The sequence below is a fragment of the Myxine glutinosa genome, chromosome 12 (genome assembly GCF_964187855.1).
Source record: "Myxine glutinosa chromosome 12, kmMyxGlut1.1, whole genome shotgun sequence".
Classification (NCBI taxonomy): domain Eukaryota; kingdom Metazoa; phylum Chordata; class Myxini; order Myxiniformes; family Myxinidae; genus Myxine; species Myxine glutinosa.
Genome location: NC_136272.1, coordinates 55,920,774 through 55,945,147, shown reverse-complemented (window position 1 = coordinate 55,945,147; position 24,374 = coordinate 55,920,774). Strand labels below are relative to the sequence as shown.

The 24,374-nt window shown below is 44.0% G+C and overlaps 1 protein-coding gene across 1 annotated transcript in view; it reads left to right on the top strand.

Moving 5' to 3' along the window:
- The window catches only part of LOC137437231 (general transcription factor 3C polypeptide 1), a 405,949-nt gene that overhangs the window by 44,732 nt on the left and 336,843 nt on the right, over positions 1-24,374 (top strand). The window contains exons 4-8 of the mRNA XM_078766829.1: positions 7,820-7,996; positions 12,289-12,432; positions 16,019-16,118; positions 16,315-16,438; positions 16,602-16,802. Of these exons, the coding sequence (XP_078622955.1) occupies positions 7,820-7,996; positions 12,289-12,432; positions 16,019-16,118; positions 16,315-16,438; positions 16,602-16,802 (746 nt within the window). The remainder of the gene's footprint in view (positions 1-7,819; positions 7,997-12,288; positions 12,433-16,018; positions 16,119-16,314; positions 16,439-16,601; positions 16,803-24,374) is intronic.

The following is a 24,374-nucleotide window of genomic DNA, read 5'->3' as shown; positions in this document are numbered from 1 at the left end:
CTAAACCCTCAAATTTATTGTCTCGACCCTCACATTTATTGTCTAAACCCTCAAATTTAGCTTCTAGCCCCCCGATTTGATTTCCCAATTGCTTACTCGTGCCCCTTGCTTCGTCCCTCATTGCTCCCATCATTCTGCTTTCCATTTTCTCACTGTCAGCCCTCAATCCCACAAGTTGGTTTCCCAATCCTACAATTTGGTTTCCCAGCCCCCTGTTCTCTTCCCTCTCCTCATCCACCTTGACCATGAAGGCCTGCATTTGCTGCATGAATAGGCCCTAGTCCATCGGCGGCGCTGCTACGGTCACAGGCGCGGCGACATTTGGTGCCGCTGCAACATCGTGCGCGAGGGCGCCATCTTGCGCACCTGATACCCCCGCAACCACATCCTCACTGCTCTCCTCCTCCATCATTACTCCCACCTCCTCCCTGGGGTCCTGGGTTGATTCTAACCCCTCTTCTAACTCACCCACCAGCATCCGATCGCCTTGACTATCCATGGCACTATTTAAAATTTAGGATATTATAAATAAAATTTTTATACTACTCGTAATTTGAGTGCGCTAATCGCACTTCAGGTCCGAATCTCGCTCCTGACACCAATTGTTACGGATCTCGACGTCGGCCCCTTTTCCCCTTAAGAAGGGGGGATTAATCCCCTTGTCCACGACTGACCGACGTGAGTCCTGGGGGTCCCAACGCTCCTTCCGGTCGGGAGCAGCCAGGGTATTTGGTCTACGAAAAGTCCCAAGGACCTGAGTGCCACTCCTGACCGCGAAGCAGGGGAGGGACTCCCGCTCGAACCCCGGTTTTAGATGGTCTAGTTGCCGAGCGGTTTTTAGCAACCCGAAGTTCGAGTCATTAGCATTCACTAACCCGATTCCGAAACGTTGGCCAAAATCGTGCCACAGGTATCCAATGGGGAAATCACGAAAACGAAACGGATGTAAAGGAAAGAAGGCAGAGTAAGGAGGAACAGGAATTTATTACTAACTATTATGTACACAATCAAAAGTAACCAAGGAGAAGGAAAGATACGAAAATAAAGACAGAAGGATGGAAGGATCAGAAGACACAGTGCAATACTAACTTATCTAAACAGGCTTAACTTATACCCCAGACAACGTAAAAGACGAATGACAGTCAGACTTACACGGGGGGATGATGATGATGGGGATGAATGGCACGAATGGCTGGAAGGGGAGGAAGGTTCAGGTGGTCCACAGAGCTGGAAGGATGCGGGTCCGGTTCGTGTAAATGACAAGGCTTGAGGTGAGCGGCCGCCGACCCTTCTCAATCTCGTTCGCACGGCGGCGTTTCTTCGTAGCAGCGGGTCGAAGCGGCGTGTCACAGGGGGGCTGGACTGCGGAGGTCTCAAAGCTGCGGTTTGTTCCTCAACTTTCGCAGTGCTCACTCCTCCACTGAACTTGACTTTGTTGCTCCTCCTCCACTGAACTCTCAACAACAACCACTGCTCCTCCTCCACTGAACTCCTCCTCCATCTCGATTGGATTTAGATCCGGGCTTTGACTTGGCCATTCCAGAACCCTCCATTGGTTTCCTTTCAGCCATTCCTTAGTGGATTTACTGGTATGTTTAGGGTCATTGTCATGTTGCAAGTTCCACCTTCGGTTGAGCTTCAGCTTTCCGACAGATGGCCTCATATTATCCTCAAGCACCCTCTGGTACAATGAAGAATTCATAGTGGATTATATGATGGTGAGCTGCCCAGGCCCTGATGCAGCAAAGCTGCCCCAAACCATAATATTTCCACCACCATGCTTTTCAGTTGGTATCAGGTTCTTGTGGTCAAATGCCATCTTTGGTTTTTGCCAAACATGTCTTCTGGTACTGTGGCCAAATAGCTCTACCTTTGACTCATCTGTCCACAGCACATTCTTCCAGAAGTGCTGGTCTTTGCCTCGGTGTTCATTGGCAAACTTTAGTCTTGCCCTGATGTTCTTTCTGGACAGCAAAGGTTTCCTCCTGGCACACCTCCCATGTAGATCAAATTTGTGCAGCCTCTTTCTAATGGTAGACTCGTGCACTTTGACATCAACAGTGGCAAGAGCTACCTGTAGGTCCTGTGATGACATTCTGGGGGTTCTTAGAGACTTCTTTCAGCATCTTGCGGTCTGCTCTCGGGCTGACCTTGCTGGGGCGGCCTGGCCTGAACAAGTTGGCAGTTGTTTGGAATCTTCTCCACTTGTAGATGATCTTCCGGACAGTCGAATGATCGATTTCAAATTGTTTGGAGATCTTTTTGAATCCCTTCCCAGACTTGTAGGCATCTATAACCTTCTTTCTGGAGGCCTCAGAGAGCTCTTTTGATCTAGGCATGGTGACGCCGCACACTTCAACAACAAAGAGCAAACCAAACTAAATGTCAGGTTTAAATAAGACAGGTTCTTTCAAGATCCTCTCTAACGATGTTCTAATCAATTGCACTTGAGCTGGTGCACCTGATTCTAATTTTAGGTATTTGAAGCAGTGATAAATGTAGGGGTTTACTTACTTTTTCCACATGCAAAATTTGCATTTATGTTTATTTAAATTATACAATGGACTACAAAATGTAAATGTTTCATGATATTTGTTATATTATATCACCTTTATCAATATTGTTGAAATGAAGATCAAATAGCTATATGTTGAAAAAGTCAAAAATTTACATGGGGTGTACTTACTTTTTCACGTGACTGTGTGGTAATCTTAGGGAGGTTATCTTGACGGAAGAGTTTAGGAACAGTATCCCCTTGGACATTCGGACACACCTTACGGATCATAAGGTTGGTGAGTTGAAAAATGCTGCTGTTGGTGCAGATGATTATGAACTTACCCATAAAAGAGGCCTTGGTTTTCCTCATTACGGTACTACTTGGGATAACAAGAAGGGGGTTCGTGGGGACCGGTCAGAAGGGGAGTGGACAGACCTTAGGGGTCCATTGGTGCAGCCGTCTATGGGTAGACAGTTTGAGTGGTTGAGTCAGGCATCTCGCCAGGGACCAGCCCCCACATGTTATTACTGTAAACAGAGGGGACATCTGAAGTCAAATTGTTGGAAATTGCAAAGGGAGAAGCAGGGAGACTCCGTTAGACCTATTCCATTGGTTCGAACCAAAGTGGACAGCCACAGGGATCGTGGCCTTTCAGTTAAGGCTGAGGATACTGCGGACCTTACGAGCCCCATGCAGGACCGTTATAAACCCTTTGTGTCAAAGGGCCAAGTGTCTTGGGACGGGACAGTCAAGTCCATAGTTATTCTGAGGGATACTGGGGCCGCCCAGTCGTTGATGTTGTCTAATATTTTACCATTGACTTTGAGTCGTTCGGGGAAAGCGAGTGCCTTAATCCAGGGCATTGCAGGTCGTTATGTCCCAGTCCCCTTATATAGGGTGAACTTGAAGTCTGATTTGGTCACAGGACCCGTGATGGTAGGAATAGTCCCCACTCTCCCCATAGAGGGTATTAGTTTCGTATTGGGAAATGATTTGGCTGGTGATAGGGTTTGTGTTTCCCCAGTCGTGAAAGAGAGTTTCCTCGAAGAGACTGAGAACCCTAACCTTCGGGACTACGGATGTACTTTCCGGGAAAGACTTACCACCGCCTGCAATGTCGCCAAGGAACCTGTGAAAGTATCTCTGTGAGTAATGAAGGCCCGCTTAGACCTGAATGCGACAGCTCATAATTTTAGGCCTGGAGACAAAGTGCTAGTTCTACGACCTCTGCATGGGGAGCCCCTATTGGCGAAGTTTAGCGGTCCCTACTTGGTCGAAAAAAAGCTGAGTGAGGTGAACTACGTGGTGCAGACCCATGACAGACGGAAACCTCACCGGGTGTGCCATGTTAATATGCTTAAAGGGTACCTTGAGCGTGAGGCTGACCTCGGCCGGCCAATTGGTCGGTCATATAAAGCATCAAGATATTGACTCCAGCGAATTAGACAGCGTTGCTCTCCAAGCCTCTGAGAGGGAACTGATGGGGGCTTTTAGTACAACTGTACCTCTTGAAAATGGTACATATTTTGGGTCGAGATAATGTCAATGCCGATGCTCTATCTCGAGCTCAAGAGATTTTTCATGCCCCTGCATATTGGCTATGATGCCTGTAAATGTCACAATGAGAGGTGGCTGTTTGTTTATTGCACTGTTTATGCTTTGTTAAGACTAACCTGCCTTTGTAAAAGAAAACTTTTCTTGGCGTAAAGTTTTCTTCTTGAAGGAGAGGAGGTGTTACGGTCTGTGATATTTTTCTTCTTCCTTCCCCCCCACCCCCCTGTGAGTTAGACCAAGTGGTTTGGTCCATGTGTATAAAGCATATGATTGGCTGTGGGACAGGGGAGGGGCCAGGAATGTGATTCAGAGGAGAGAGTGGCCATTTTGGAGGAGGGCTCATGGCGGAGTGCCTTTTTGGGTGTCGTACACTTTCCAGCTGCAATCTCTCCACCTGAAGGGTGACTTTATCGAACTCTTGCTGCCATACCACTACTGCCTTGGGGCCTACTCATGGACTTGCCTACTCCTACCCTCTCGTGCTGGGCCTGCACTGGGGCTTTCCACTGGGCCTGCCCTGGGGCCTACTGTTGGGCTTGCCTTGGGGCCTACTCGTGGACTTGCCTACTCCGACCCTCTCGTGCGGGGCCTGCCCTGGAGCCGACTGCTGGGGCTGCCCTGGAGCCGACTGCTGGGGCTTCCCTGGGGCCTACTGCTGGGCCCTGCCTTGGTGGCCTACTCTTGGACCCGCCCACTCTTGGACCCGCCCGCTCTTGGACCCGCCCGCTCTTGGACCCGCCCGCTCTTGGACCCGCCCGCTCTTGGACCCGCCCGCTCTTGGACCCGCCCGCTCTTGGACCCGCCCGCTCTTGCAGCCGCCCGCTCTTGGAGCCGCCCGCTCTTGGAGCCGCCCGCTCTTGGACCCGCCCGCTCTTGGACCCGCCCGCTCTTGGACCCGCCCGCTCTTGGACCCGCCCACTCTTGGAGCCGCCCACTCCTGGACCGGCCGACTCTTGGACCGACCGACTCTTGGACCGGCCTACTCTGGTTTTTCACTATCTTCTCCCTTCTTGGTTTTATGTGTAGGAAGAGATTTTTCGTCTGACAATCCATAAATAAACAGTGTGATTGAAGGCTTGGCTTGGTGTGCTTCAGGCCGTAACAATATAATATAACAAATATCATGAAACATTTACATTTTGTAGTCCATTGTATAATTTAAATAAATATAAATGCAAATTTCGCATGTGGAAAAAGTAAGTACACCCCTACATTTATCACTACTTCAAATACCTAAAATTAGAATCAGGTGCACCAGCTCAGGTGCAAATGATTAGAGGATCTTGGAGGAATCTGTCTTATTTAAACCTCAGACATTTAGTTTGGTTTGCTCTTTGTTGTTGAAGTGTGCGGCATCACCATGCCTATATCAAAAGAGCTCTCTGAGGCCTTCAGAAAGAAGGTTATAGATGCCTACGAGTCTGGGAAGGGATTTAAAAAGATCTGCAAACAATTTGAAATCAATCATTCGACTGTCCAGAAGATCATCTACAAGTTAGAAGATTCCAAACAACTGCCAACTTGTTCAGGCCAGGCCGCCCCAGCAAGTTCAGCCCGAGAGTAGACCACAAGATGCTGAAAGAAGTCTCGAAGAACCCCAGAATGTCATCACTGGACCGACAGGTAGCTCTTGCCACTGTTGATGTCAAAGTGCACGAGTCTACCATTAGAAAGAGGCTGCACAAATTTGATCTACATGGGAGGTGTGCCAGGAGGAAACCTTTGCTGTCCAGAAAGAACATCAGGGCAAGACTAAAGTTTGCCAATGAACACCTCGGCAAAGACCATCACTTCTGGAACAATGTGCTCTGGACAGATGAGTCAAAGGTAGAGCTATTTGGCCACAGTACCAGAAGACATGTTTGGTGCAAACCAAAGACAGCATTTGACCACAATAACCTGATACCAACTGTAAAGCATGGTGGTGGAAATATTATGGTTTGGGGCAGCTTTGCTGCATCAGGGCCTGGGCAGCTCACCATCATAGAATCCACCATGAATTCTTCATTGTACCAGAGGGTGCTTGAGGATAATGTGAGGCCATCTTTTGGAAAGCTGAAGCTCAACCGAAGGTGCACCTTGCAGCATGACAATGACCCTAAACATACCAGTAAATCCACTAAGGAATGGCTGAAAAGAAAGCAATGGAGGGTTCTGGAATGGTCAAGTCAAAGCCCGGATCTAAATCCCATCGAGATGTTGTAGGAGGATTTGAAACGAGCTGTGCATGCAAGAAACCCCTCAAACATCGCACAGCTGAAAGAATTCTGCATGGAGGAGTGGGCAAAAATTTCTCCCAGTCAATGTCAGAGACTGGTAGACAGTTATAAGAAATATATATCTATATATATATGCGTTACAGCTTTGATGTAAATGTCGTTACAGCTTTGATGAATGGTTATTCCCTCTCTCCACATGTGAGAGACGTGGGTGGGTTTTTGTTTTTTAATCTACGTATATTTGTGTGTGTGTGTACATATATATATATATATATATATATATATATATGTATATATATATATATATATATATATATATATATATATATATATATATATATATATATATATATATATATATATATATATATATATATATGTATGTATAAGCCTAACAAGTGTGTCTGTGTGTAATTCCTGTCCACTTTCAGTGCGGAGCTAATGAGTTATGGGTAGTTACATAACTCTTAATTTAACTTTTTTTTTTTAGATAAATTGATTATGGTGTAACAACCAGTATGTCATGATATATTCACTTATTCTTCATCATCCATTCAGTTGATATCATTAGCTTGCGCTCACGAAGCGAGAAGCGGGGGTAAGCAACCTGTTGTGTACGTGCGTACGTGTTTGCATTTTAAAAAGTCGTTTTCTCGGTATCCGTTGGTCCGATTGACACAAACGTTTCTCCACAGTTGGCGTCTATTCGTGTAATTTTTTTTAGTGATTAATATGACGTCATAGGTCAAGTGGTATGGGCGCCATCTTGGAAAACCAAACAACGTTGCACCTCGAGATATCCAACACTTCTCCATGGGAAAAATTTAAATGTGGCACATTGTAAAGAACTGCATGGGAAATATGTGTTGCTAGCGATGATGTCATTGGTTCCTTCATTATGAAGTCATAATTTAACAAGTACAATGCTTAGTCCTATGAGTTTGTACAACGCTTAGTCCTATTCAACAATTGTATTGGAGAATGTAAATTTATGATGTAATCGGTCACGTGATCTGACAACTATATTGGATCAAAGGAAAAAAAGCAAACAAACAGAGGAGTTGGCTCGCACCAAGTTGACTGCATGGGGTAAGTGTTCTATGAATACCATCTAGTTATTTTGTGCATTCTCATTCATTCATTCATTCAATTTTACCAATCATTCTTAAAATCGAGGCATCTTGCTTTCCTTTGTCCTTTTCCTGCATTAAATGAGTGTTTCAATTTGCCAAGTGAAGTTGATGATCATGGTGTGAGTGACATCTTGAGGCCATAGCATGCTCTGACATTGCTTTGAATGGCATTTTTGCATGATATTGAGTTGTAAGATCATTTTTATGCTAATTTGTTTGTCTATCGTATGTACTTCTGTCTGATACTGCTTAGAGTCATGTAATTTTACGCAGGCACAATTAAATTGCACAGATAGGAGAAAGTCTCCATTTCGTTTGAGTTTAGGAATCTTTTCTGGAGTAGGACTTGGCAGAGAAATCAGTTCGATGATTGAGTTCCTTTCAGTTGTTGCTTGATGTGTGTTTGTCTGTGGCAGGTGGGGTGAGAAGTTGGTAATTGTGGCCTCTCAGGTCGCCCGCCAACGAGCGCTGACTGGGCCGGAGAGTGACCCCGAGCTGCGGCTGCCCGATTACTCGTATTGTTTGCTGGAGCGATTAGGCCGAGCCCGATGGAATGGAGAACTTCAGAGTAACCTCCATGGCTTAGCTTTCAGGTGCGTTTGCTCTGCACTGTCTACTACCAGTACAGGCCTTTCCCTTAATAACGAGGCACTGCCCAGCTCCTGTAGTTTATTGTATTGTTTTCTGTAAGTGCCATCTGTTGCTCTAGTCTCAATCTTCCCTGTAACTCCAGAATTTACCGAAACCGAGTATAACAAGCATAGCTTTTGAGCTAAAACCCTTATTACCTCCGCCACCGAAGGTGGATTGAGGTTGTTTTCACCCCTGTCTGTCTGTCTTGTTTGTTTGTGAGCAAAATATCTCAAAAATTTGTGGACCGATTTAGACAAAATTTGGCAGAGACGTAGTGAATGTGACAAGGACGAAATGATTCGATTTTGATGAAGATCTGGATTCGGACCCGGCTACTATAATTTTAAAAGTGATTCTTCACCATTGAGAGATCGGGTGAAAAGTGATACATAACATGATATTAAAAAAAAAAGTTATGGACTCGTTATGAATAAACTTGGGGGATGAGTTGTCAAGGTGACAAGAACAAGCCGATTAGATTTTGGTTCAGGTCCGAATCTAGATCCGGCCTATCAGTGGGATACAAAACATAGACTGTTCAGCCTGGTGGAGGTATGCGCTCTACCGAGTGCCGTTCTAGTTATGTGCATACTATTATGGTGCATTTGGTGGGGGTCTTCACCCCCCCCCCCCTCGTCAAAAATCAAGGTGGGCAACCCGATCGTAGCAAGGGTGGAAATCACTCCATTTATGACGACTAAACGTCTCATGCCCCACGTGGAGATCGGTTCCCTAGGTTTGGGACATGGAATGTAGGGACAATGACAGGGAGATCAGGAGAAGTGGTGGAAGTATTGGTCAGAAGAAGAGTGGACATATGTTGTGTGCAGGAGACGAGATGGAAGGGAAGTGGTGTGAGAATGGTGAAGGGTAGGCAGGGACAGAAATACAAGTTTGTGTGGCAAGGGTGCCCAGAAGGCGTGCATGGTGTTTGTGTCCTGTTTTCTGAGGAGTTTGTAGACAGTGTGGTGAGTGTGACTAGAGTGAGTGAAAGGTTTATGATGGTGAGAATGATCATTGGAAAGCTCTTAGTGAACGTCATCTCGGGATATGCTCCGCAGGTTGGTTGGAGCGATGAAGAGAAGGACAAGTTCTCGTGTGCAATAGAGAAGCTGATGGAAAAGGTGAAAGATGAGGAAGTTGTTGTGGTAGGAGGAGACCTAAATGGACATGTGGGAAGGAGTATGGACGGTTTTGAGGGAGTCCATGGGGGTTACGGATAGTGTGAGGAATGGAGAAGGTGAAAGGATTTTGGAGTTTGCTGATGGAGCTGGTTTGTTGATTTGTAATACTCCGTTCCAGAAAGCAGATAATAAGCTTGTTACATACACGTCAGGTGGGTCGACGACAACCGTTGACTACCTGATGGTGCATAGGCGAGATAGGGGACATCTCCGGGACACAAAGGTGATCCCGGGGGAGGAGGCTGTTTCACAGCACCTCTTGGTTGTCTGCGACATAAGGGTGAAAGGTGCGAGGAGAGCTCGGCGGGTGAAGTACCAACCGAGAATGAATGTGTGGATGTTTAAAGAGGTGACAGTGAGGGAGGCATTAAAAGAGAGACCTAGTGTGGTCGAGGATGATGTGGTTGAGCTTGAAAGTGGTTGGATGTCAATGAAAGATAGTCTGTTGGGAGCCGTTGGTGACGTATGTGGATGGACAAAAGGACCACCGAGGCACTCGGAAGCATGGTGGTGGGATGATTAAGTTGGAAAAAGGATTGACGAGAAGAGGAAGAAGTTCAAGGAGTGGCAGAAGGCGAAGGGTATGGGGGAAGAAGAGGCAGAACATGAAAGTTATAAGGCAGCCAGGAAGGCTGCAAAGAAAGAGGTAGCAAAGGCGCAGGAGGCATCGAGGAAAATGTTCGGAGAACGCTTGGAATCGGAAGAGGGTCAGTGAGCGGTATTCAGGATTGCAAAGCAGATAGCGAAAGAGAGGTGTGATGTGATGGGGGTGAGTTGCTTGAAGGATGTAGTGGGACAAATCGTTGTGGATCCAGATGGAACTGAAGGAAGATGGAAGAGATATATGGAAATGATGTTGAATGCAGAGAATGAATGGGATGGCAACATGGAGAGTAACCCAGTTTTAGGACCGGCAGAGAAGATAACTGAGAAGGAAGTTGAGGAAGCGATAAAAGCAATGAAGGGTAGAAAAGCGGGAGGGCCGACGGGAGTTGTGGGAGATATGTTGAAGGCAGCAGGAAGTTGGGGTTTGAAGAGAATGACAGAGATCTGTAATCTGGTGGTGAAAGAAGGCCGCATTCCAGTGGATTGGGAACTGAGTACCCTCGTCCCTCTATACAAGGGGAAAGGTGACCCTCTGGACTGTGGTTCGTTTCGAACGATAAAGTTATTGGAGCAGGGAATGAAGGTATTGGAAAGAGTGTTGGAGAAGAGGACAAGGAAGAAAGTGAAGATCAACCAAATGCAGTTTTGATCTATGCCAGAAAGAGGAACGACAGACGCGCTTTTTATTGTAAGGCAGTTGCAGGAGAAGTACATGGAGAAGAAGAAGTTATTTCTTGGGTTTGTTGATCTGGAGAAAGCATTCGATAGGGTTCCACGCAAAGTAGTGACATGGGCATTGAGGAAGTTAGGAGTGGAGGAATGGTTGATCAGAATAGTGGTGGCAAGGTACGAGAGAGCACGCACAGCTGTAAGGACGAAGGATGGGAACAGTGGTGAGTTTGAGGTGAAGGTGGGAGTGCATCATGGGTCGGTATTAAGTCCATTACTATATTTAGCTGTGATGGATGTTCCTGGCTCGGCACGTAAAGGACGGTTTACTCTGGGAGTTGTTGTATGCAGATGATCTGGTGTTGATTGGGGAGAGTATGGATGGACTGAAGGAGAAGATGAACAAGTGGAAGGAATGTATGGAGGCAAAAGGTCTAAAGGTGAATATCGGAAAGACGAAGGTGATGGCAAGTGCTAAAGCATGTGGTGAGGTGGAAAGAACTGGGATGTGGCCATGTGCTTTGTGCAGGAAGGGTGTCAGAATGAACTCCATTCAATGTACAATGTGCGCTGAGTGGGTTCATCAAAAAGGTAGTGGTTTGAGAGGGTCATTAACCAGTGTGGCAGCAACATTCAAGTGTAAGGTGTGCACAGAGGGAGCTGCAGATAGATTAAAGGTTGAGTTGGATCTTCGAGACGGCGTGAAGCTGGAAGGTGTGAAAACATTTTGTTACCTCGGAGACATGCTGAATGGAGAAGGTGGATCAGACTCGGCAACGGTTGCTACAGTGAGATGTGCATGGAAGAATTTTCGGGAACTGAGTGGCGTGCTGACGAGTAGGGGAGTGTCGTTGAAGCTGAAGCTAAAGGGAAAGGTGTAGGCTGCATGTGTAAGAAGTGTTATGATTTATGGGAGCGAGACATGGGTAATGAACGTAAAACAGCAACGAAGGCTGGAAAGGGTGGAAATGCGAATGGTTCGGTGGATGTGTGGAGTATCGTTGAGAGAGAGAGCAAGACAAATTATGAATTGCGAAAGATGATGGGCATAGAGCCTGTGATGGATGCTGTGAAGAGAAACAGGTTGAGATGGTTTGGTCACGTGTTGAGGAAGGATGAAAGTGACTGGTTGAGAAGAGTGATGGAAATGAATGTAGAAGGAAGTAGAGGAGGGGGAAGGCCGAGAAAGACTTGGCTAAAGGTTTTGGAAGAAGAAATGCGGGCAAGGGGGTTAACAAGGGGAGATGCAGAAAATAGGGCAAAATGGAGAAGATTGTCATGGGGCCTGCAAGGCTAACCCCCGCTCTAGAAGGGTAAATGGCCTTAAAATGCCTGTTGTTGTTGTTGTATTATGCTGCATTTCCTATTATTCATGCCATGCTCAGCTGCTACCGAGGCATAGGTATCCTATCCTCCTCTATGAATGGCATGAAGGAGTATGTGGAGCAGCACAACATAATGGTGCACCATGAGTGGAGTTAACTTTCTCGGAAAGTTATCCGAGGGGTGAGAATTGTGTGTGCAATGGGAGTATTTCTCACCAGTCCACACGCTCTTGTCAAATGCGACTTCATAGTCATGATAAGTTGCTTTATGCAAATACTGCACTTGTTGATAAAAGGTTTTGATTCATGTTTCCTCTCCCACTTCCTGCCCTCAAATAAAAATATTTAATATTAAAATGTTTCCCCACCCTCATATTTTGCTGCTGAGAAACTGAAAAGCCTTTTCTTTTAAATTTTTTGTTGTCGTTAAATGTGGCCAAAGCAACGAGGTTGTAATCTATCTTGCAGGATCGACCCTGGGAAGATGCACTACCATCGAAAGTTCCTGAACCAACATGGCCTTATCACAATGCAGTCACATACAATGTGTTTGCGCAATGGAAAGCAGCAACACTCTGTTCTGTTGCTGCTCAAGCAGTTCCACAAATTGAGGTCAGTACTCCACCTGCTTTTGCTGTCTCTGCTCGGTTTGCTTGCTCACTTCGTTCCATCTAGCTCTGATAGGTTTCGCTCCTCCAGCAACTCCTTGTCCTTCACGCACTCAACTGAGGAAATTGAAAAAAGCCTTTTAAATAGGAAGAAAAACAACGTGTTGTAATATACCACTGAATAAAACACTGAAGGGGAAAGTTTAAATATATTTAAACAGGACCGTGAAGAACAATCTAATATTCACAAAAATACCAATGGGGAGAGGGAGCCCAGAGGGACAACCACGAGTCACGTGAACAGGGGAAAAGTTGTCAGCAAAAGGAACAGGGCAAAACAGATCTGGGGAATGGCGTGAAAATGGGGGTGAAATGGGGGGTGAAAGACGTGGTCGCAGAACGAACGAACGAACGAAAAGAAGGAAATGTATTTTTTATTTTTTAAGTTAAGAATTTAAACAAGGAAGTGTGGGGTGAAAAGCCTGGGAAAAGTCTGAGAGCACGAGAGTGGAAGGACCACAATCGACCACTGGGAGAAAACAAGCCTCAAAATGGTAGCCTCAAAAGCCTCAAAACCTCAAGGTAGGAATCTTCAAGAACTAGGCCGCAAACATTTTTTTGCGGCAGAAAATACTCGACTATTATATACAGGTATGAAAGATTAACACCGATAATCTTCCAAGGGACGCACTTTAGGTACATACACGTAAGATAAATACAGTTTTGACAAAAATACAATTGTGAACAATTACTTAACTTCGAGCGTGCGTGAAGATCGGGACAGCTTCGAAAAATCGTGACCTCTCCCACAAGATCTCGCGAGATCGTCCAAGATGCAGAATCGTTATAGATTAAAACTCACATTTTTTAGGTCTTTCAATCAGCACAATAATAAAAGCGTTCCTTTTATTTATTGATACCGTGGTATTTTTACTACGGGCTCCTGCTCGTCATTTTTGATGCAGCCAAAATTGTCTTGCGTTGTAGTAGGATCACTATGCTGACTAACCCCACAAAAATTTCAAGAAAACGTTTAATGGTGTTTTCCTGTATTTGGTCCAGAGAACAACATATCAAAAGTAGTCCGAAATTGGCTCATCAGAAAGGGTCCAAATTTGACGTCAAAGAAGATGGTCACCATCGGACCAAAATGTCTAATATATACGCATATCTTTTGAAACGAGCAGTTCTAAATCACTTAAAAAAGTAAAAATTAACCATAAAACGTATTACCTTGGATGTCTTGCAGTTGACAGGAGTGTCCCAATGACGCCATGATGTCATTCGTTGAGTCATGACGTCATGTCATGACGTAATTATGTGTAATCGGATGAAAAATTCCAAATTTATGAAAACAGATTCACAGGAGTATTTGAAATAGTTTTTGTCCTTTACATCTGTATGGTATGGCATCATGAAATCACCGATGACGTCAAGATGTTGATGCCTCAGCCACTCTCTTTATTAGCATGCAGTTTCATATATGCAAAACGACATAGAGTTTGGTCAATGTATCCTCTTTTTCTCGATTAGTTGGTACCCAGAATGTCATTCCAGTTGGGATACCATTACTGCTTTACAAAAAGCTTTTCAAAAAGCATGCAATGCAAGCTACGGGGAACATACTCAAGAGCTGACTCAAGTTTCAGATCTGTGGCTTTGGGATACTCACTCCTAATAGGTGTAATGATGGTCTTGATATCGCTTTTGATGAGCTTCGCTGCAGTTTCTATTATTGCTTTTTTCTGGGCTTCCTCGCCATCCTTGTTTGGCATCTTAAAGTAGTCCCGTAGAATTTTGCTTGTCTTTTTTCGAAAAGTCACGATATCATGTAGCCCCTCACCCTCAGCCACAAATATAGAATCTCCATAGTGTGTTAGTAATTTGGACTTAAGATACTGATTGCCATATGCACTAGAATCATTATCACGTAAATATCCTTTCATCTTATTGGAAAGGTCTGTAATAGTCAGTTGTTCTTCATCGTTGTCCTCAAAATAGGTACACACCCTTAAAAAAGCTTGGTCCTGATCATTGTTGGTTGGCTGCCCAACTTTCCTCTTCTTGCTGCTGCCTGATCCTAATCTATGCTGCGTGGGAATATCACGTAATGTGCGAAAATGTACGTCACAAGAATGATGGTACACACAGTCTGCTACCTGAAGGTCTCCACCAAAGTATTCAACACGCCCCCGGACTGTAAATTATGCCCAATCATCATTTCGTGATTTACAATTCAAAAGTATGTTGTCCACAAAGGTGCCTGTTCTAACAAAGCTATAATCATCGTAATCAGCACTGGTCTTGTTAATCACAACTTTGCTCCCACAGAATAAGCAGTCCGTTTTGCTTTCAAAAGGGCCTGTAGACACACGTGCACTTCTTTTTACAGCTGGAGCGGAATCTAATTTAGCTTTCTTATATCTCTCAATGTCTTTTTTGTTTGTGTAATTGAAGCGACAGGTCTTGTGTACCTTCGTTCCATCAGCTACGTTGATGATGTCACCTCTCTCGGCACTTGCATTGCTGATTCTGGTAGCTCCTTTTTTAGTAATTACAACGCTGTCCTCACTTCCTGCTGCTATCTCCCCATTGCACAAGACACAGGTTTCTTGATTTACATTCATTTTCAGGACCTGAAACAGAGAATAAGCCTTGTTTTGACTGGGATTCTCTATATGTGTACTGTACAATCAATAACAACACATGTATATAAAGTCATTTTAACTGTAGTTGTTACTGGGTATTAGTCATCCTTCACCTGGCAAAGGCCTCTTTTTCACACAGTTATACATGTATACACATGTCTCAAGAAAGCACATGGCATGCATGGCCACCAGTGTTAACTAAGTTAAACTGTCGGATGGTCTGATAGAAAAAAAAGTTGCCTTTAAAAAGTTTGTTTTATTTTACCTGTGTAATCTTTATTAGTTTCGACACATTTTGTCATTTTCTGTATTGCAATAAAACACTTTGATTCGGTAAAATTTGGAAAAATCTGAATCTGATTGGAATCTTTTGTCTTAATACTCTGAAGAAGAGATGTTTGTACATGGCAGCACTACACTTGTGGGTTGGCTGCCTAACCAGGGAAAACTATGTTAATGCACTCACCTACCTTTTGTTCTTTGGCATGACTGGGGTTCCCTTTATAACATTTAATGGCTAAAATGTCAGTAATACCATCTAAAATCTTCTTCATCTAAAATTAGCCACAAAAACTTGAAATTATGGAAAGGTACGACGTCATGACGCAATGAATTACGTCATGACGTCATTGGGACGCTTGTCAACTGCAAGACGTCCAAGGTAATAGGTTTTATGGTTAATCTTTACTTTTAAAGTGGTTTAGAACTGCTTGTTTCAAAAGATATGCGTATATATTGAACATTTTGGTCTGATGGCGGCCATCTTCTTTGACGTCAAATTTGGACCCTTTCCGATGAGCCAATTTCGGCCTACTTTTGATATGTTGTTCTCTGGACCAAATACTACAGGAAAACACCATAAAACGTTTTCTTGCAATTTTTTTTTGGGGTTAGCCCATTTATTTCATATTTTGACCCTACTATTGCTTGCTTTGATTGCAGGGTCAGGAAATATGACCAATTACAGAAGTGCCTTTTTGAGGTCCTGAACAAGCGGCCGAACGGTCTCTGTTCACTCGTCTCCCTTCGAAATGAAATTGGGGTACGTGTGGAAACTGAGGGAATTGCATAGTCATATCACTCGATGCTGGTTGGAGCTATAACCCAGGGGGCAGATTGCGGGCAGATTTAATCTTGTTCTTTCACAATCTGAACTTATTATGTTATTGTGACGTCGATAAAACCACGAGTGGTAATGGGAAAAGCGTTGTGGCAGACATTCATTGACATCTCTCCAGGACATTCCGGTTAAGATGTTCAAGAGGTTGTATCAGCAAGTGGTGGATTCCGGCAAGGCAGCGATGGTCACCGTGCCCGGGTCGCAAATTCGACCAGAGATCAAGCGTACCAAGACAGCAAAAGGTAATTTTTCCAGTTAGCGAAGGTGAAGTTGATTTGAGATGTGTTTTGCTGCATTACGAATTGGCATTAGATGCACTTCACTGTTACTTCGGTCGGCACCTACCTTTGGGTGTGTAAAACTGTTTATGGAGGACCTTCCTGTGGCGTGGTATGGGAAATACAGGAATGGTTCGTTGCTTGCAACTGCTGTCCAACGGTGATCACAACCTTTGCGTAAAGGGATGTGGAGGTGTCTCAAGTGGAGTAAGGGATGTGCATATAGAAGATGGAGATGACATGGATGACTCCATGGATGGTTGTGGTGCAATACCATCCCACAGGCTTATCTATGAGCGTGACACCCTCTCCCAGGCCTACGATGTTGGTAAGCCTGGAAAGATCTGGTGGTATGGTATTTGGTCTTGTCTACAATTAAAGTTTAAAGGTCTACAGAATCAGAAATTAAACATTTTTTAACGTGATAATATTGATTTGTAAGTACCATACTAAACAAAGAACTGAACGTGGTTTTTAATTCCAATAATTATTTGAGGTTTTAAAGTTAAAAACCCAACCTGGATGGTACCGCCGCTAAAAATTCCAGAAAACCTCCATAGTCATTGCATCATCTGCGTGACGTCACCGGAACGATTGTCTCAACATGAAAGTAATAATGGCCGTTTCGTTATAAAGTGTCACCTTACTTCAGACTCGTTAGAAAGTGAATTTGATGAACTAGTACACCTGCTCACTCGGGGAGCGGCAAGGGGAGTCATGTTATTATCCTTATTATTATTATTGACAATTATTATTACTATTACTTATGTTCGATCAGGTCATTGAAAGGATCAAAACATGCATGATATAAAACATGCTAGATCAGGTCATTGAAAGGATCAGAACATGCAAGATATTATAACATGATGGATCATGTCATTGAAAGGATCAAAACATGCATGGCATTGTCATTGAAAATGTCAGAACATGCATGACATTATAACATGTTTGATCAGGTCATTGAAAGGATCAAAAAATGCATGACATTATAACATGTTAGATCAGGTCATTGAAAGGATCAAAAAATGCATGACATTATAACATGTTAGATCAGGTCATTGAAAGGATCAAAAAATGCATGACATTATAACATGTTAGATCAGGTCATTGAAAGGATTAGAAAATGCATGACATTATAACATGTTGGATCAAATCATTGAAAAGATCAGACTGTGCATGACTTTATAACATGTTAGATCAGAACATGCTTGGCTTTATAACATGTTAGATCAGTACATGCATGAAATTGTAACATGATAGATCAGGTCATGGAAAAGATATCACAAATATTATGTCATTATCATACGTCTTATTACCATGCGCTCGCGAAGCGAAAAGCGGGGTTAAGCATTCAGTTGAGTATGTGTGCCGTACGTGTGCCGTGTTCCGTGTGCCGTGTCTGCATTTTAAAAATTCATTTTCTCGGGAACAGTTGGTCCGATTGACATGAAATTTTCACCATAAGAGGGCCAACTCCTGTAGAATATTTTAATGATTATTATGGCGTTATAGGTCACATGGAACAGGCGCCATCTTGGAAAAACTTCGCACCTCTATATCTCTAAAACCACTCCATGGAAAAAATTGAGACCTGGCTCATTGTCAACTACTCCCCATGGGGAATAAGATATGTTAATGATGTCATCGGTGCTTTCGTTATGACGTCATAATTTGACAAATACAACACTTATCCATCCGATCATTATTTTAAAAATTTCAGCAGCTGTTGGTCTGATGGACACGAAATTTTCACCATAGGAGCGCCTCCTCCTTTATAATATTTTAAGGGTAATCATGACGCCATAGGTCATGTGGTGCAGGCACCATCTTGGAAAAACCAAAAAATGTTGCACCTCTATATCTCCAAAACCGCTGTATGGAAAAAATTGAAACATGGCTCATTGTAAATAACTTCATATGGGGAATAGGTGTTGTTAACGATGACGTCATTTGTGCCATAATTATGACGTCATAATTCGACAGGGACAACGCTTAGTCTGATCAGTTTGAAATGTATTGGGCATGATCTTTGCAACAATGATATTGGAGAATATAAATTTATGATGTCATCGCTCACGTGGTCTGTCAGCCATATTGGATCAAAGAAAAAAAAATGTGAAAAAACAAGGGTTGGCTCCCAACAAGTTGACTGCGCAGGGTAAGTATTGTATGAATACCATCTAGTTACTTTTGTAATGAGAAGCGGCTTTGGAAAAACACCACAAAAAACACCTTGGAGGAACTCCACGTTAGCGGAAGGAAGGATCGTGTTATTAATCCTTGTGGGCAGTAGCGGACTGGGTCTTAAAACTGGCCCGGGCATCCTTCACCTAGGTCGGCCCATTATTCATTAATATGTTGCTTATCTGAGAAAATAGACAAAATGCTTGAAAAATAAAAACAACTAAATAAAATCCACTAAAATTACATTTATTTTCAGTAACACAAGCACATGTCATGTCTAAGAGAGTAGGTGCCTGCGCAGTTCGCTGCTTCTGGCAGCCACACCATCAATGATATCCTTAGTTTCAAGTTTGGCCAGGATCCCTTTTTCCACAGATATCAACATGAACGCCTCAAGATGTTCTTGTGTCATTGTACTTCGCAGACGGCTTTTGATTTTCTTCAAAGCAGAGAAAGACCGTTCACATGCCACTTGTGACACAGGCAGCGTTAGCAGCAGCTTGTAGGCAAGCCCAATGCTCTTGTAGGCATCAGTGAAGAGGTTCAACTTGAGGAGCACCTTGTAGCAGCAGAGAGGACAGGCTTTACATGACTTGCATGTACTTGACGGAGTCTTCCTGTCCTGTTCAGACTCACTGTCCTGCACTGTATAAGCATCTGCTACTGATTGTTTCAGTGTTGACCATTGTTCTCCAAGGCTTCGAAGTTCTTTTCGTAGTTGTTCCGCAGTGACACCATCATCAAATCTCAGCAAATGTTTATGCAGCTCTTCCATAGCTCCCGATGGCACTTGATCAAAGTTCCTTGGGTGAAGAAGTGAGAAATCGGCATACAATGTTGATGTTGCTGATCTGTCAAACCGCTGCTCAATGCTGCTCACAATAGTGTCCACTATTCGGTTGTACACTTCAATGCGATACTTCTTTACTGGGTCCAGAAGCTGATGTGGCCTCATCTATGGACAGTTCGCCTCAATGCGTTTGTGCCGTCTTTGCCATTTTATAGGAAGGAACTCTTCCATAACATGATTTACATCCATTTCATCCAGCTGGTCATTAGCCCATTGAAGAACCATTGCAGCTGCATCATGACAAGCTTGGAAGTCATCCCGTAGCATCTGCATATTCTCTAGCAATTCATCCACCATCCGGTGCACAGTCAGCAGATCCAATTGCACAGTTTGTAGATACTTGGAGAGCGCTGTAGTGCGGGAGAATACTTGCAGATATACTTGTGCAGTCAGAATTGTTTCAAACTTCAGGAGACTGTCAATGTATCCCTTCACCTTGGCCTTAACAGCTGCTTGGATCTGGTCAACAACTAGTATGGCATTAAGAGTGGTGATAACTTCCATGAAAAGTGCTCCAGTTGGGTTGTTGAATGAACCAAAAACCTTCTTCAAGGCGGCATCCTTTGACCACCATCTAGTTTCTCCGATAGTTCCCATTCGTTTCACAGTAGTGGAGTGTCGACTCCAGATGTTCATTCGCTGATAAGATTCCCGAAAGAATACTGCAATGTCATTCAGTAGTGAGAACAGTGATGCGCTAGTCACCACAACACTTGTAGCTTCGATCACAACGAGATTTAACACATGTGCGTCGCACCAAACATGGATCTGCATTGGAGCTTCCTTTCATAGCAGAGTACTGAAGCCTTTGTAGCACCCCTGCATGTTTGCTGCACCATCAGTTGAGTTTCCAACACAGTTCTTGAGGTCAAGATTCAGTCCTAACAAGACTTCAGAAACAAGTTGCACAAAAGCTTCGCCAGTAGATTCCTCACATTTCACCACACTCACTAATCTTTCTTGGATAGTGCCAGTGCTATCAACATATCTAGGAACAACAAAGCACTGGTCTTGTGTTGAGATGTCTTGAGTGGTATCAATTTCCACAGCAAACATGTCTGTTACTTTTTCAGAAATCCACTGATGTATCTTATCCCGGATAACTGTGATAACAGAATTCACTGTAGTTCAGTCCTAACAGTCCGCCGGGTACAAAATGGGCCGCTGGGCTGGATAAAAAAACTGCTGAAAAAAAAATTGTCACGGAAAACTTCTGCCTCCATCCCCGGGGATGCCCCGCTAAATATAAAAAGGTCAAAAGGTCGCCCCTGACACCTCATTATAATTACAAGCAACAGTACCCGCCCTTCGGGCAGGGCTTCAATTGGGAGGCCCAAATGAAAAGGCAAAAATCAGAAATTGAAGGCTTTTTTTTTATTTTAAACGATTTATATAAACATCCGTTAAATATCACACGCAAATCATCAAAATCGAAACAGTATCTTTAGAATTTCAATAAAAGCCACATCACTGTGCTGGTGTGCAGCTGTGTCACGTCCTTGTTCACCAGATCTGTATTCCTCGGACTGCCTCCGAGACTGGTGTGCAACTGTGTCACATCCTTGTTCCTGCTTCCTTGTTCCTGCTTCCGTTAGTCCTCGACTCCTCGTCTAGCCTTGCCTTCTTTCTTGCAACAGCTTCCTTGGACGTTTTCGTTAATGAGGCTTTCCGTTTGGGAGGCATTTTACCGGTTTATCTGAAACGGTACCCGCCCAGTAACACGTACCAGAGAAAACAAATCGTTTGCGCAATGGGCTCTCCAATATTTGATGTGTTCACGGTTTGAATTGCGTAACGTAACGTTTGTGACGATGTTTTCATTGTGACGATGTTTGTGTTCAAGGTAGTGTTTGATGTGACGGTGTGAACGTAATTTCGTAATGTTTTCCGTTTTTATTTTCGTAATCGTTTAATGAACGTTTAATGAGCGTCAGAATAATGTTTAATGATCATTAAATGAATGAATGAATGAATGTAATGAATAATGCCATGGCGTCACGTTGGCAGCAGTGACAATATCAAAATGTTTGTCAAGAACTTCAAGGAGAGAAAAGGAACTTTTATCAGCAATGCGTCTATCCTGAAGTTCTAAGCTGAAGAAGAGGTACCGTACAAAATCATTCCATTTTTTTTCCGAAAGAAAAGCGTACAGTCGATGTCACTAATCGCGATTTGAAACACGATGGTGAAGCACGCGGTGCTACGTGCGTGACTTGCTACCAAGGAGGAAGCGGACAACGCAGTAAGTTTATAGTTCTTTCCCTATACCAGATCCCTGGTGTTGGGCTAGTGCAGGGGTCAGGAACCTTTTTGACTGGGAGAGCCATAAAAGCCAAATATTTCTAAATATATTTCATTGAGAGCCATATAGTATTTTTAACGTATAATAAATTAAATATGTCTTACTTTTAATGCGACTTCTGGTGCTGCATGGTTTTGCTGATGGCCTTGTAGTCTGGTTCATACGTGGTGAGGTTGAGCTTCTTGCAGGCGTTGAGGCTTCCATCAGTTAAACGCGAGCGTAGGTTGGTCTTAATGTTCCTCATATGCGAGAATGACTGCTCACATGCATATGTAGAGCCAAACATGGTCAATACGGCAATACTCACACGCTGCATTGTGTGGTATGTCACAGGAAGCTCGTTCCAAGTTTTAAGAATCAGCTGGTCTTCAGGTTGAAGATTTTTCATTTCTGTCCACTTGTGTTCCCTCGCCAGCTCTGCTCGCTGTCGCGCAAGACTTTCCAACTCTCCATTAAGTGACTTGAACTTACTCATCCACATGTCTGATGCCTTCAGGTCAGCAACTTCCAGCTCAAAGTCTCCGATAGAGACCCCGGGGATGCATGTCAGGTCGATTTTGTCCACTGCACACATGTGGATGAGTGATGAACTTGAAAAGACCAGTGCGCGCACGAAATTCTCCAAAACGTGCTTTGAATGACTGCAGGAGATTGGACGTAAAGCCAGCTAGCTGCTGGAGATCCAGATGTTGAGTGGAGTCACTTGCTAAGCATGCATCTCTAAATTGTTGCAGTCTTTCAAAGTGCAGAAGACGACCTGTTTCAATGTCCCTGAGAAAGACTTCCAGCTTGCTTTCAAATGCAAACACTGCTTGTTGAAGGGATGAGATTGTATTTCCAATACCTTGCATTTTCACATTGAGCTGGTTCAGATGGCCAGTTATGTCCACGAGATAGTGAAACTGCAGGAGCCAGTCAGTGTTGTCTAGCTCAGGATGCTTGACGCCTTTCATTTCAAGAAAAGTCCGGATTTCACTCAGGCAAGCTGCAAAACGGCTGAGCACCTTCCCCCTTGACAACCAACGCACGTTGCTGTGTAAAAGCAGACCGGGATAATGATTCCCAACTTCTTCTAACAGAGCTTTAAACTGGCGATCATTTAAAGCTCGGGCAACAATAAAGTTGACCACTCGAATGACCAGCGACATCACCTCACCAAGCTCCTGGCCACACGTCTGAGCACAAAGCGCCTCCTGGTGCAGGATGCAACGAAAACTTAGGATGGCTCTTTTCATGTTCACGGAGAAGCGCTACAAATCCTTTGTTCTTCCCCAACATACAGGGTGCACCATCAGTACAGACAGAAATAAGTTTATCCATCGGTAGTTTTTTTTCTTTAGCAAACTCCATGAAAGACGTGAATAAATCCTCTCCTCTTGTTGTCCCTTTCATTGGCAAAACAGCCAAGCTTTCCTCACGCAGTGTGTCACCTGCAGCATACCTGGCAATTATACTGCACTGAGATAGATGGCTAACGTCTGTTGACTCATCTAACGCGAGAGAAAAGTATGTCCCGGCGTTTATGTCCTTAATTTGTGTTTCCTCGACTTGATTTGCCATCATGATGCTACGATCGTGCACAGTTCTTGCTGACAGGGGCATGTCTTTTATTCGTTTGATTATCTTGTCTTTATTTGGGAAGTCATCAAACAGTTCATTGGCCACATCAAGCATGAATGTTTTGGCATACTCGCCATCTGTGAATGGCTTTCCATTCCTTACTATTGCCAAAGCACCCGCAAAGCTAGCGGAATTCCCGTCACCTTGCTTGGTCCACACACGTAGTTGCTGCTGACTCGCCTGCACTCTCCGCTGTAGCTCCTCGCATGCCCTTTTCCTGCTGTCCCCCGCTGGATATTTCGATGCAAATGAAGCATGGTGCGTATCGAAGTGCCGCTTTATATTTGACCGTTTCATCGATGCAATTTTATCATTGCATATTAGACATACCGCAGATCCTGCTCTCTCACCAAATGCAAATTCCTCTGTCCACGCAGCCTGGAATGCACGGTAATCATCGTCTTTTTTTCTTTTCGCCATCTTTTCCGTTACAAGGGTTGAAGCGGATAAACAAGTTGGCTATCTGATAAAATTGATTTCTTCACCTTTACAATGACACGGACATGCTCGCGAGCCATTGGTTCCCGACCCGACCCACGGGTGACCCGTGACCCGTGAAATTTATCTTCAAAACTAATTTCTGTTTGCTTTAAAATGACACAGTATTATTAAGAAATATCACAAGTATTTTAAAATCAGTTCCAAACTGATTTTTTTTATTTATAATTTTTTTTTTTTTCAACTCAAAATTGTCTGGGAGCCACATGCCGTCACCGGAAGAGCCATATATGGCTCGCGAGCCATAGGTTCCTGACTGCTGGGCTAGTGGCTAGGGTGCCGGCTTAGGATCCTAGGATCCTGGGTTCGAATCCCGGTCGATTGCTGAATTAACGCCAGGGGGGTTGACTCAGCCTGTCATCCTTCCGAGGTCGGCTAATTGAGTACCAGTTCACTGGTAATTCCCTGTTTGTCGTTAAAGGCGGCAAAAAGGGTTGGCGTCAGGA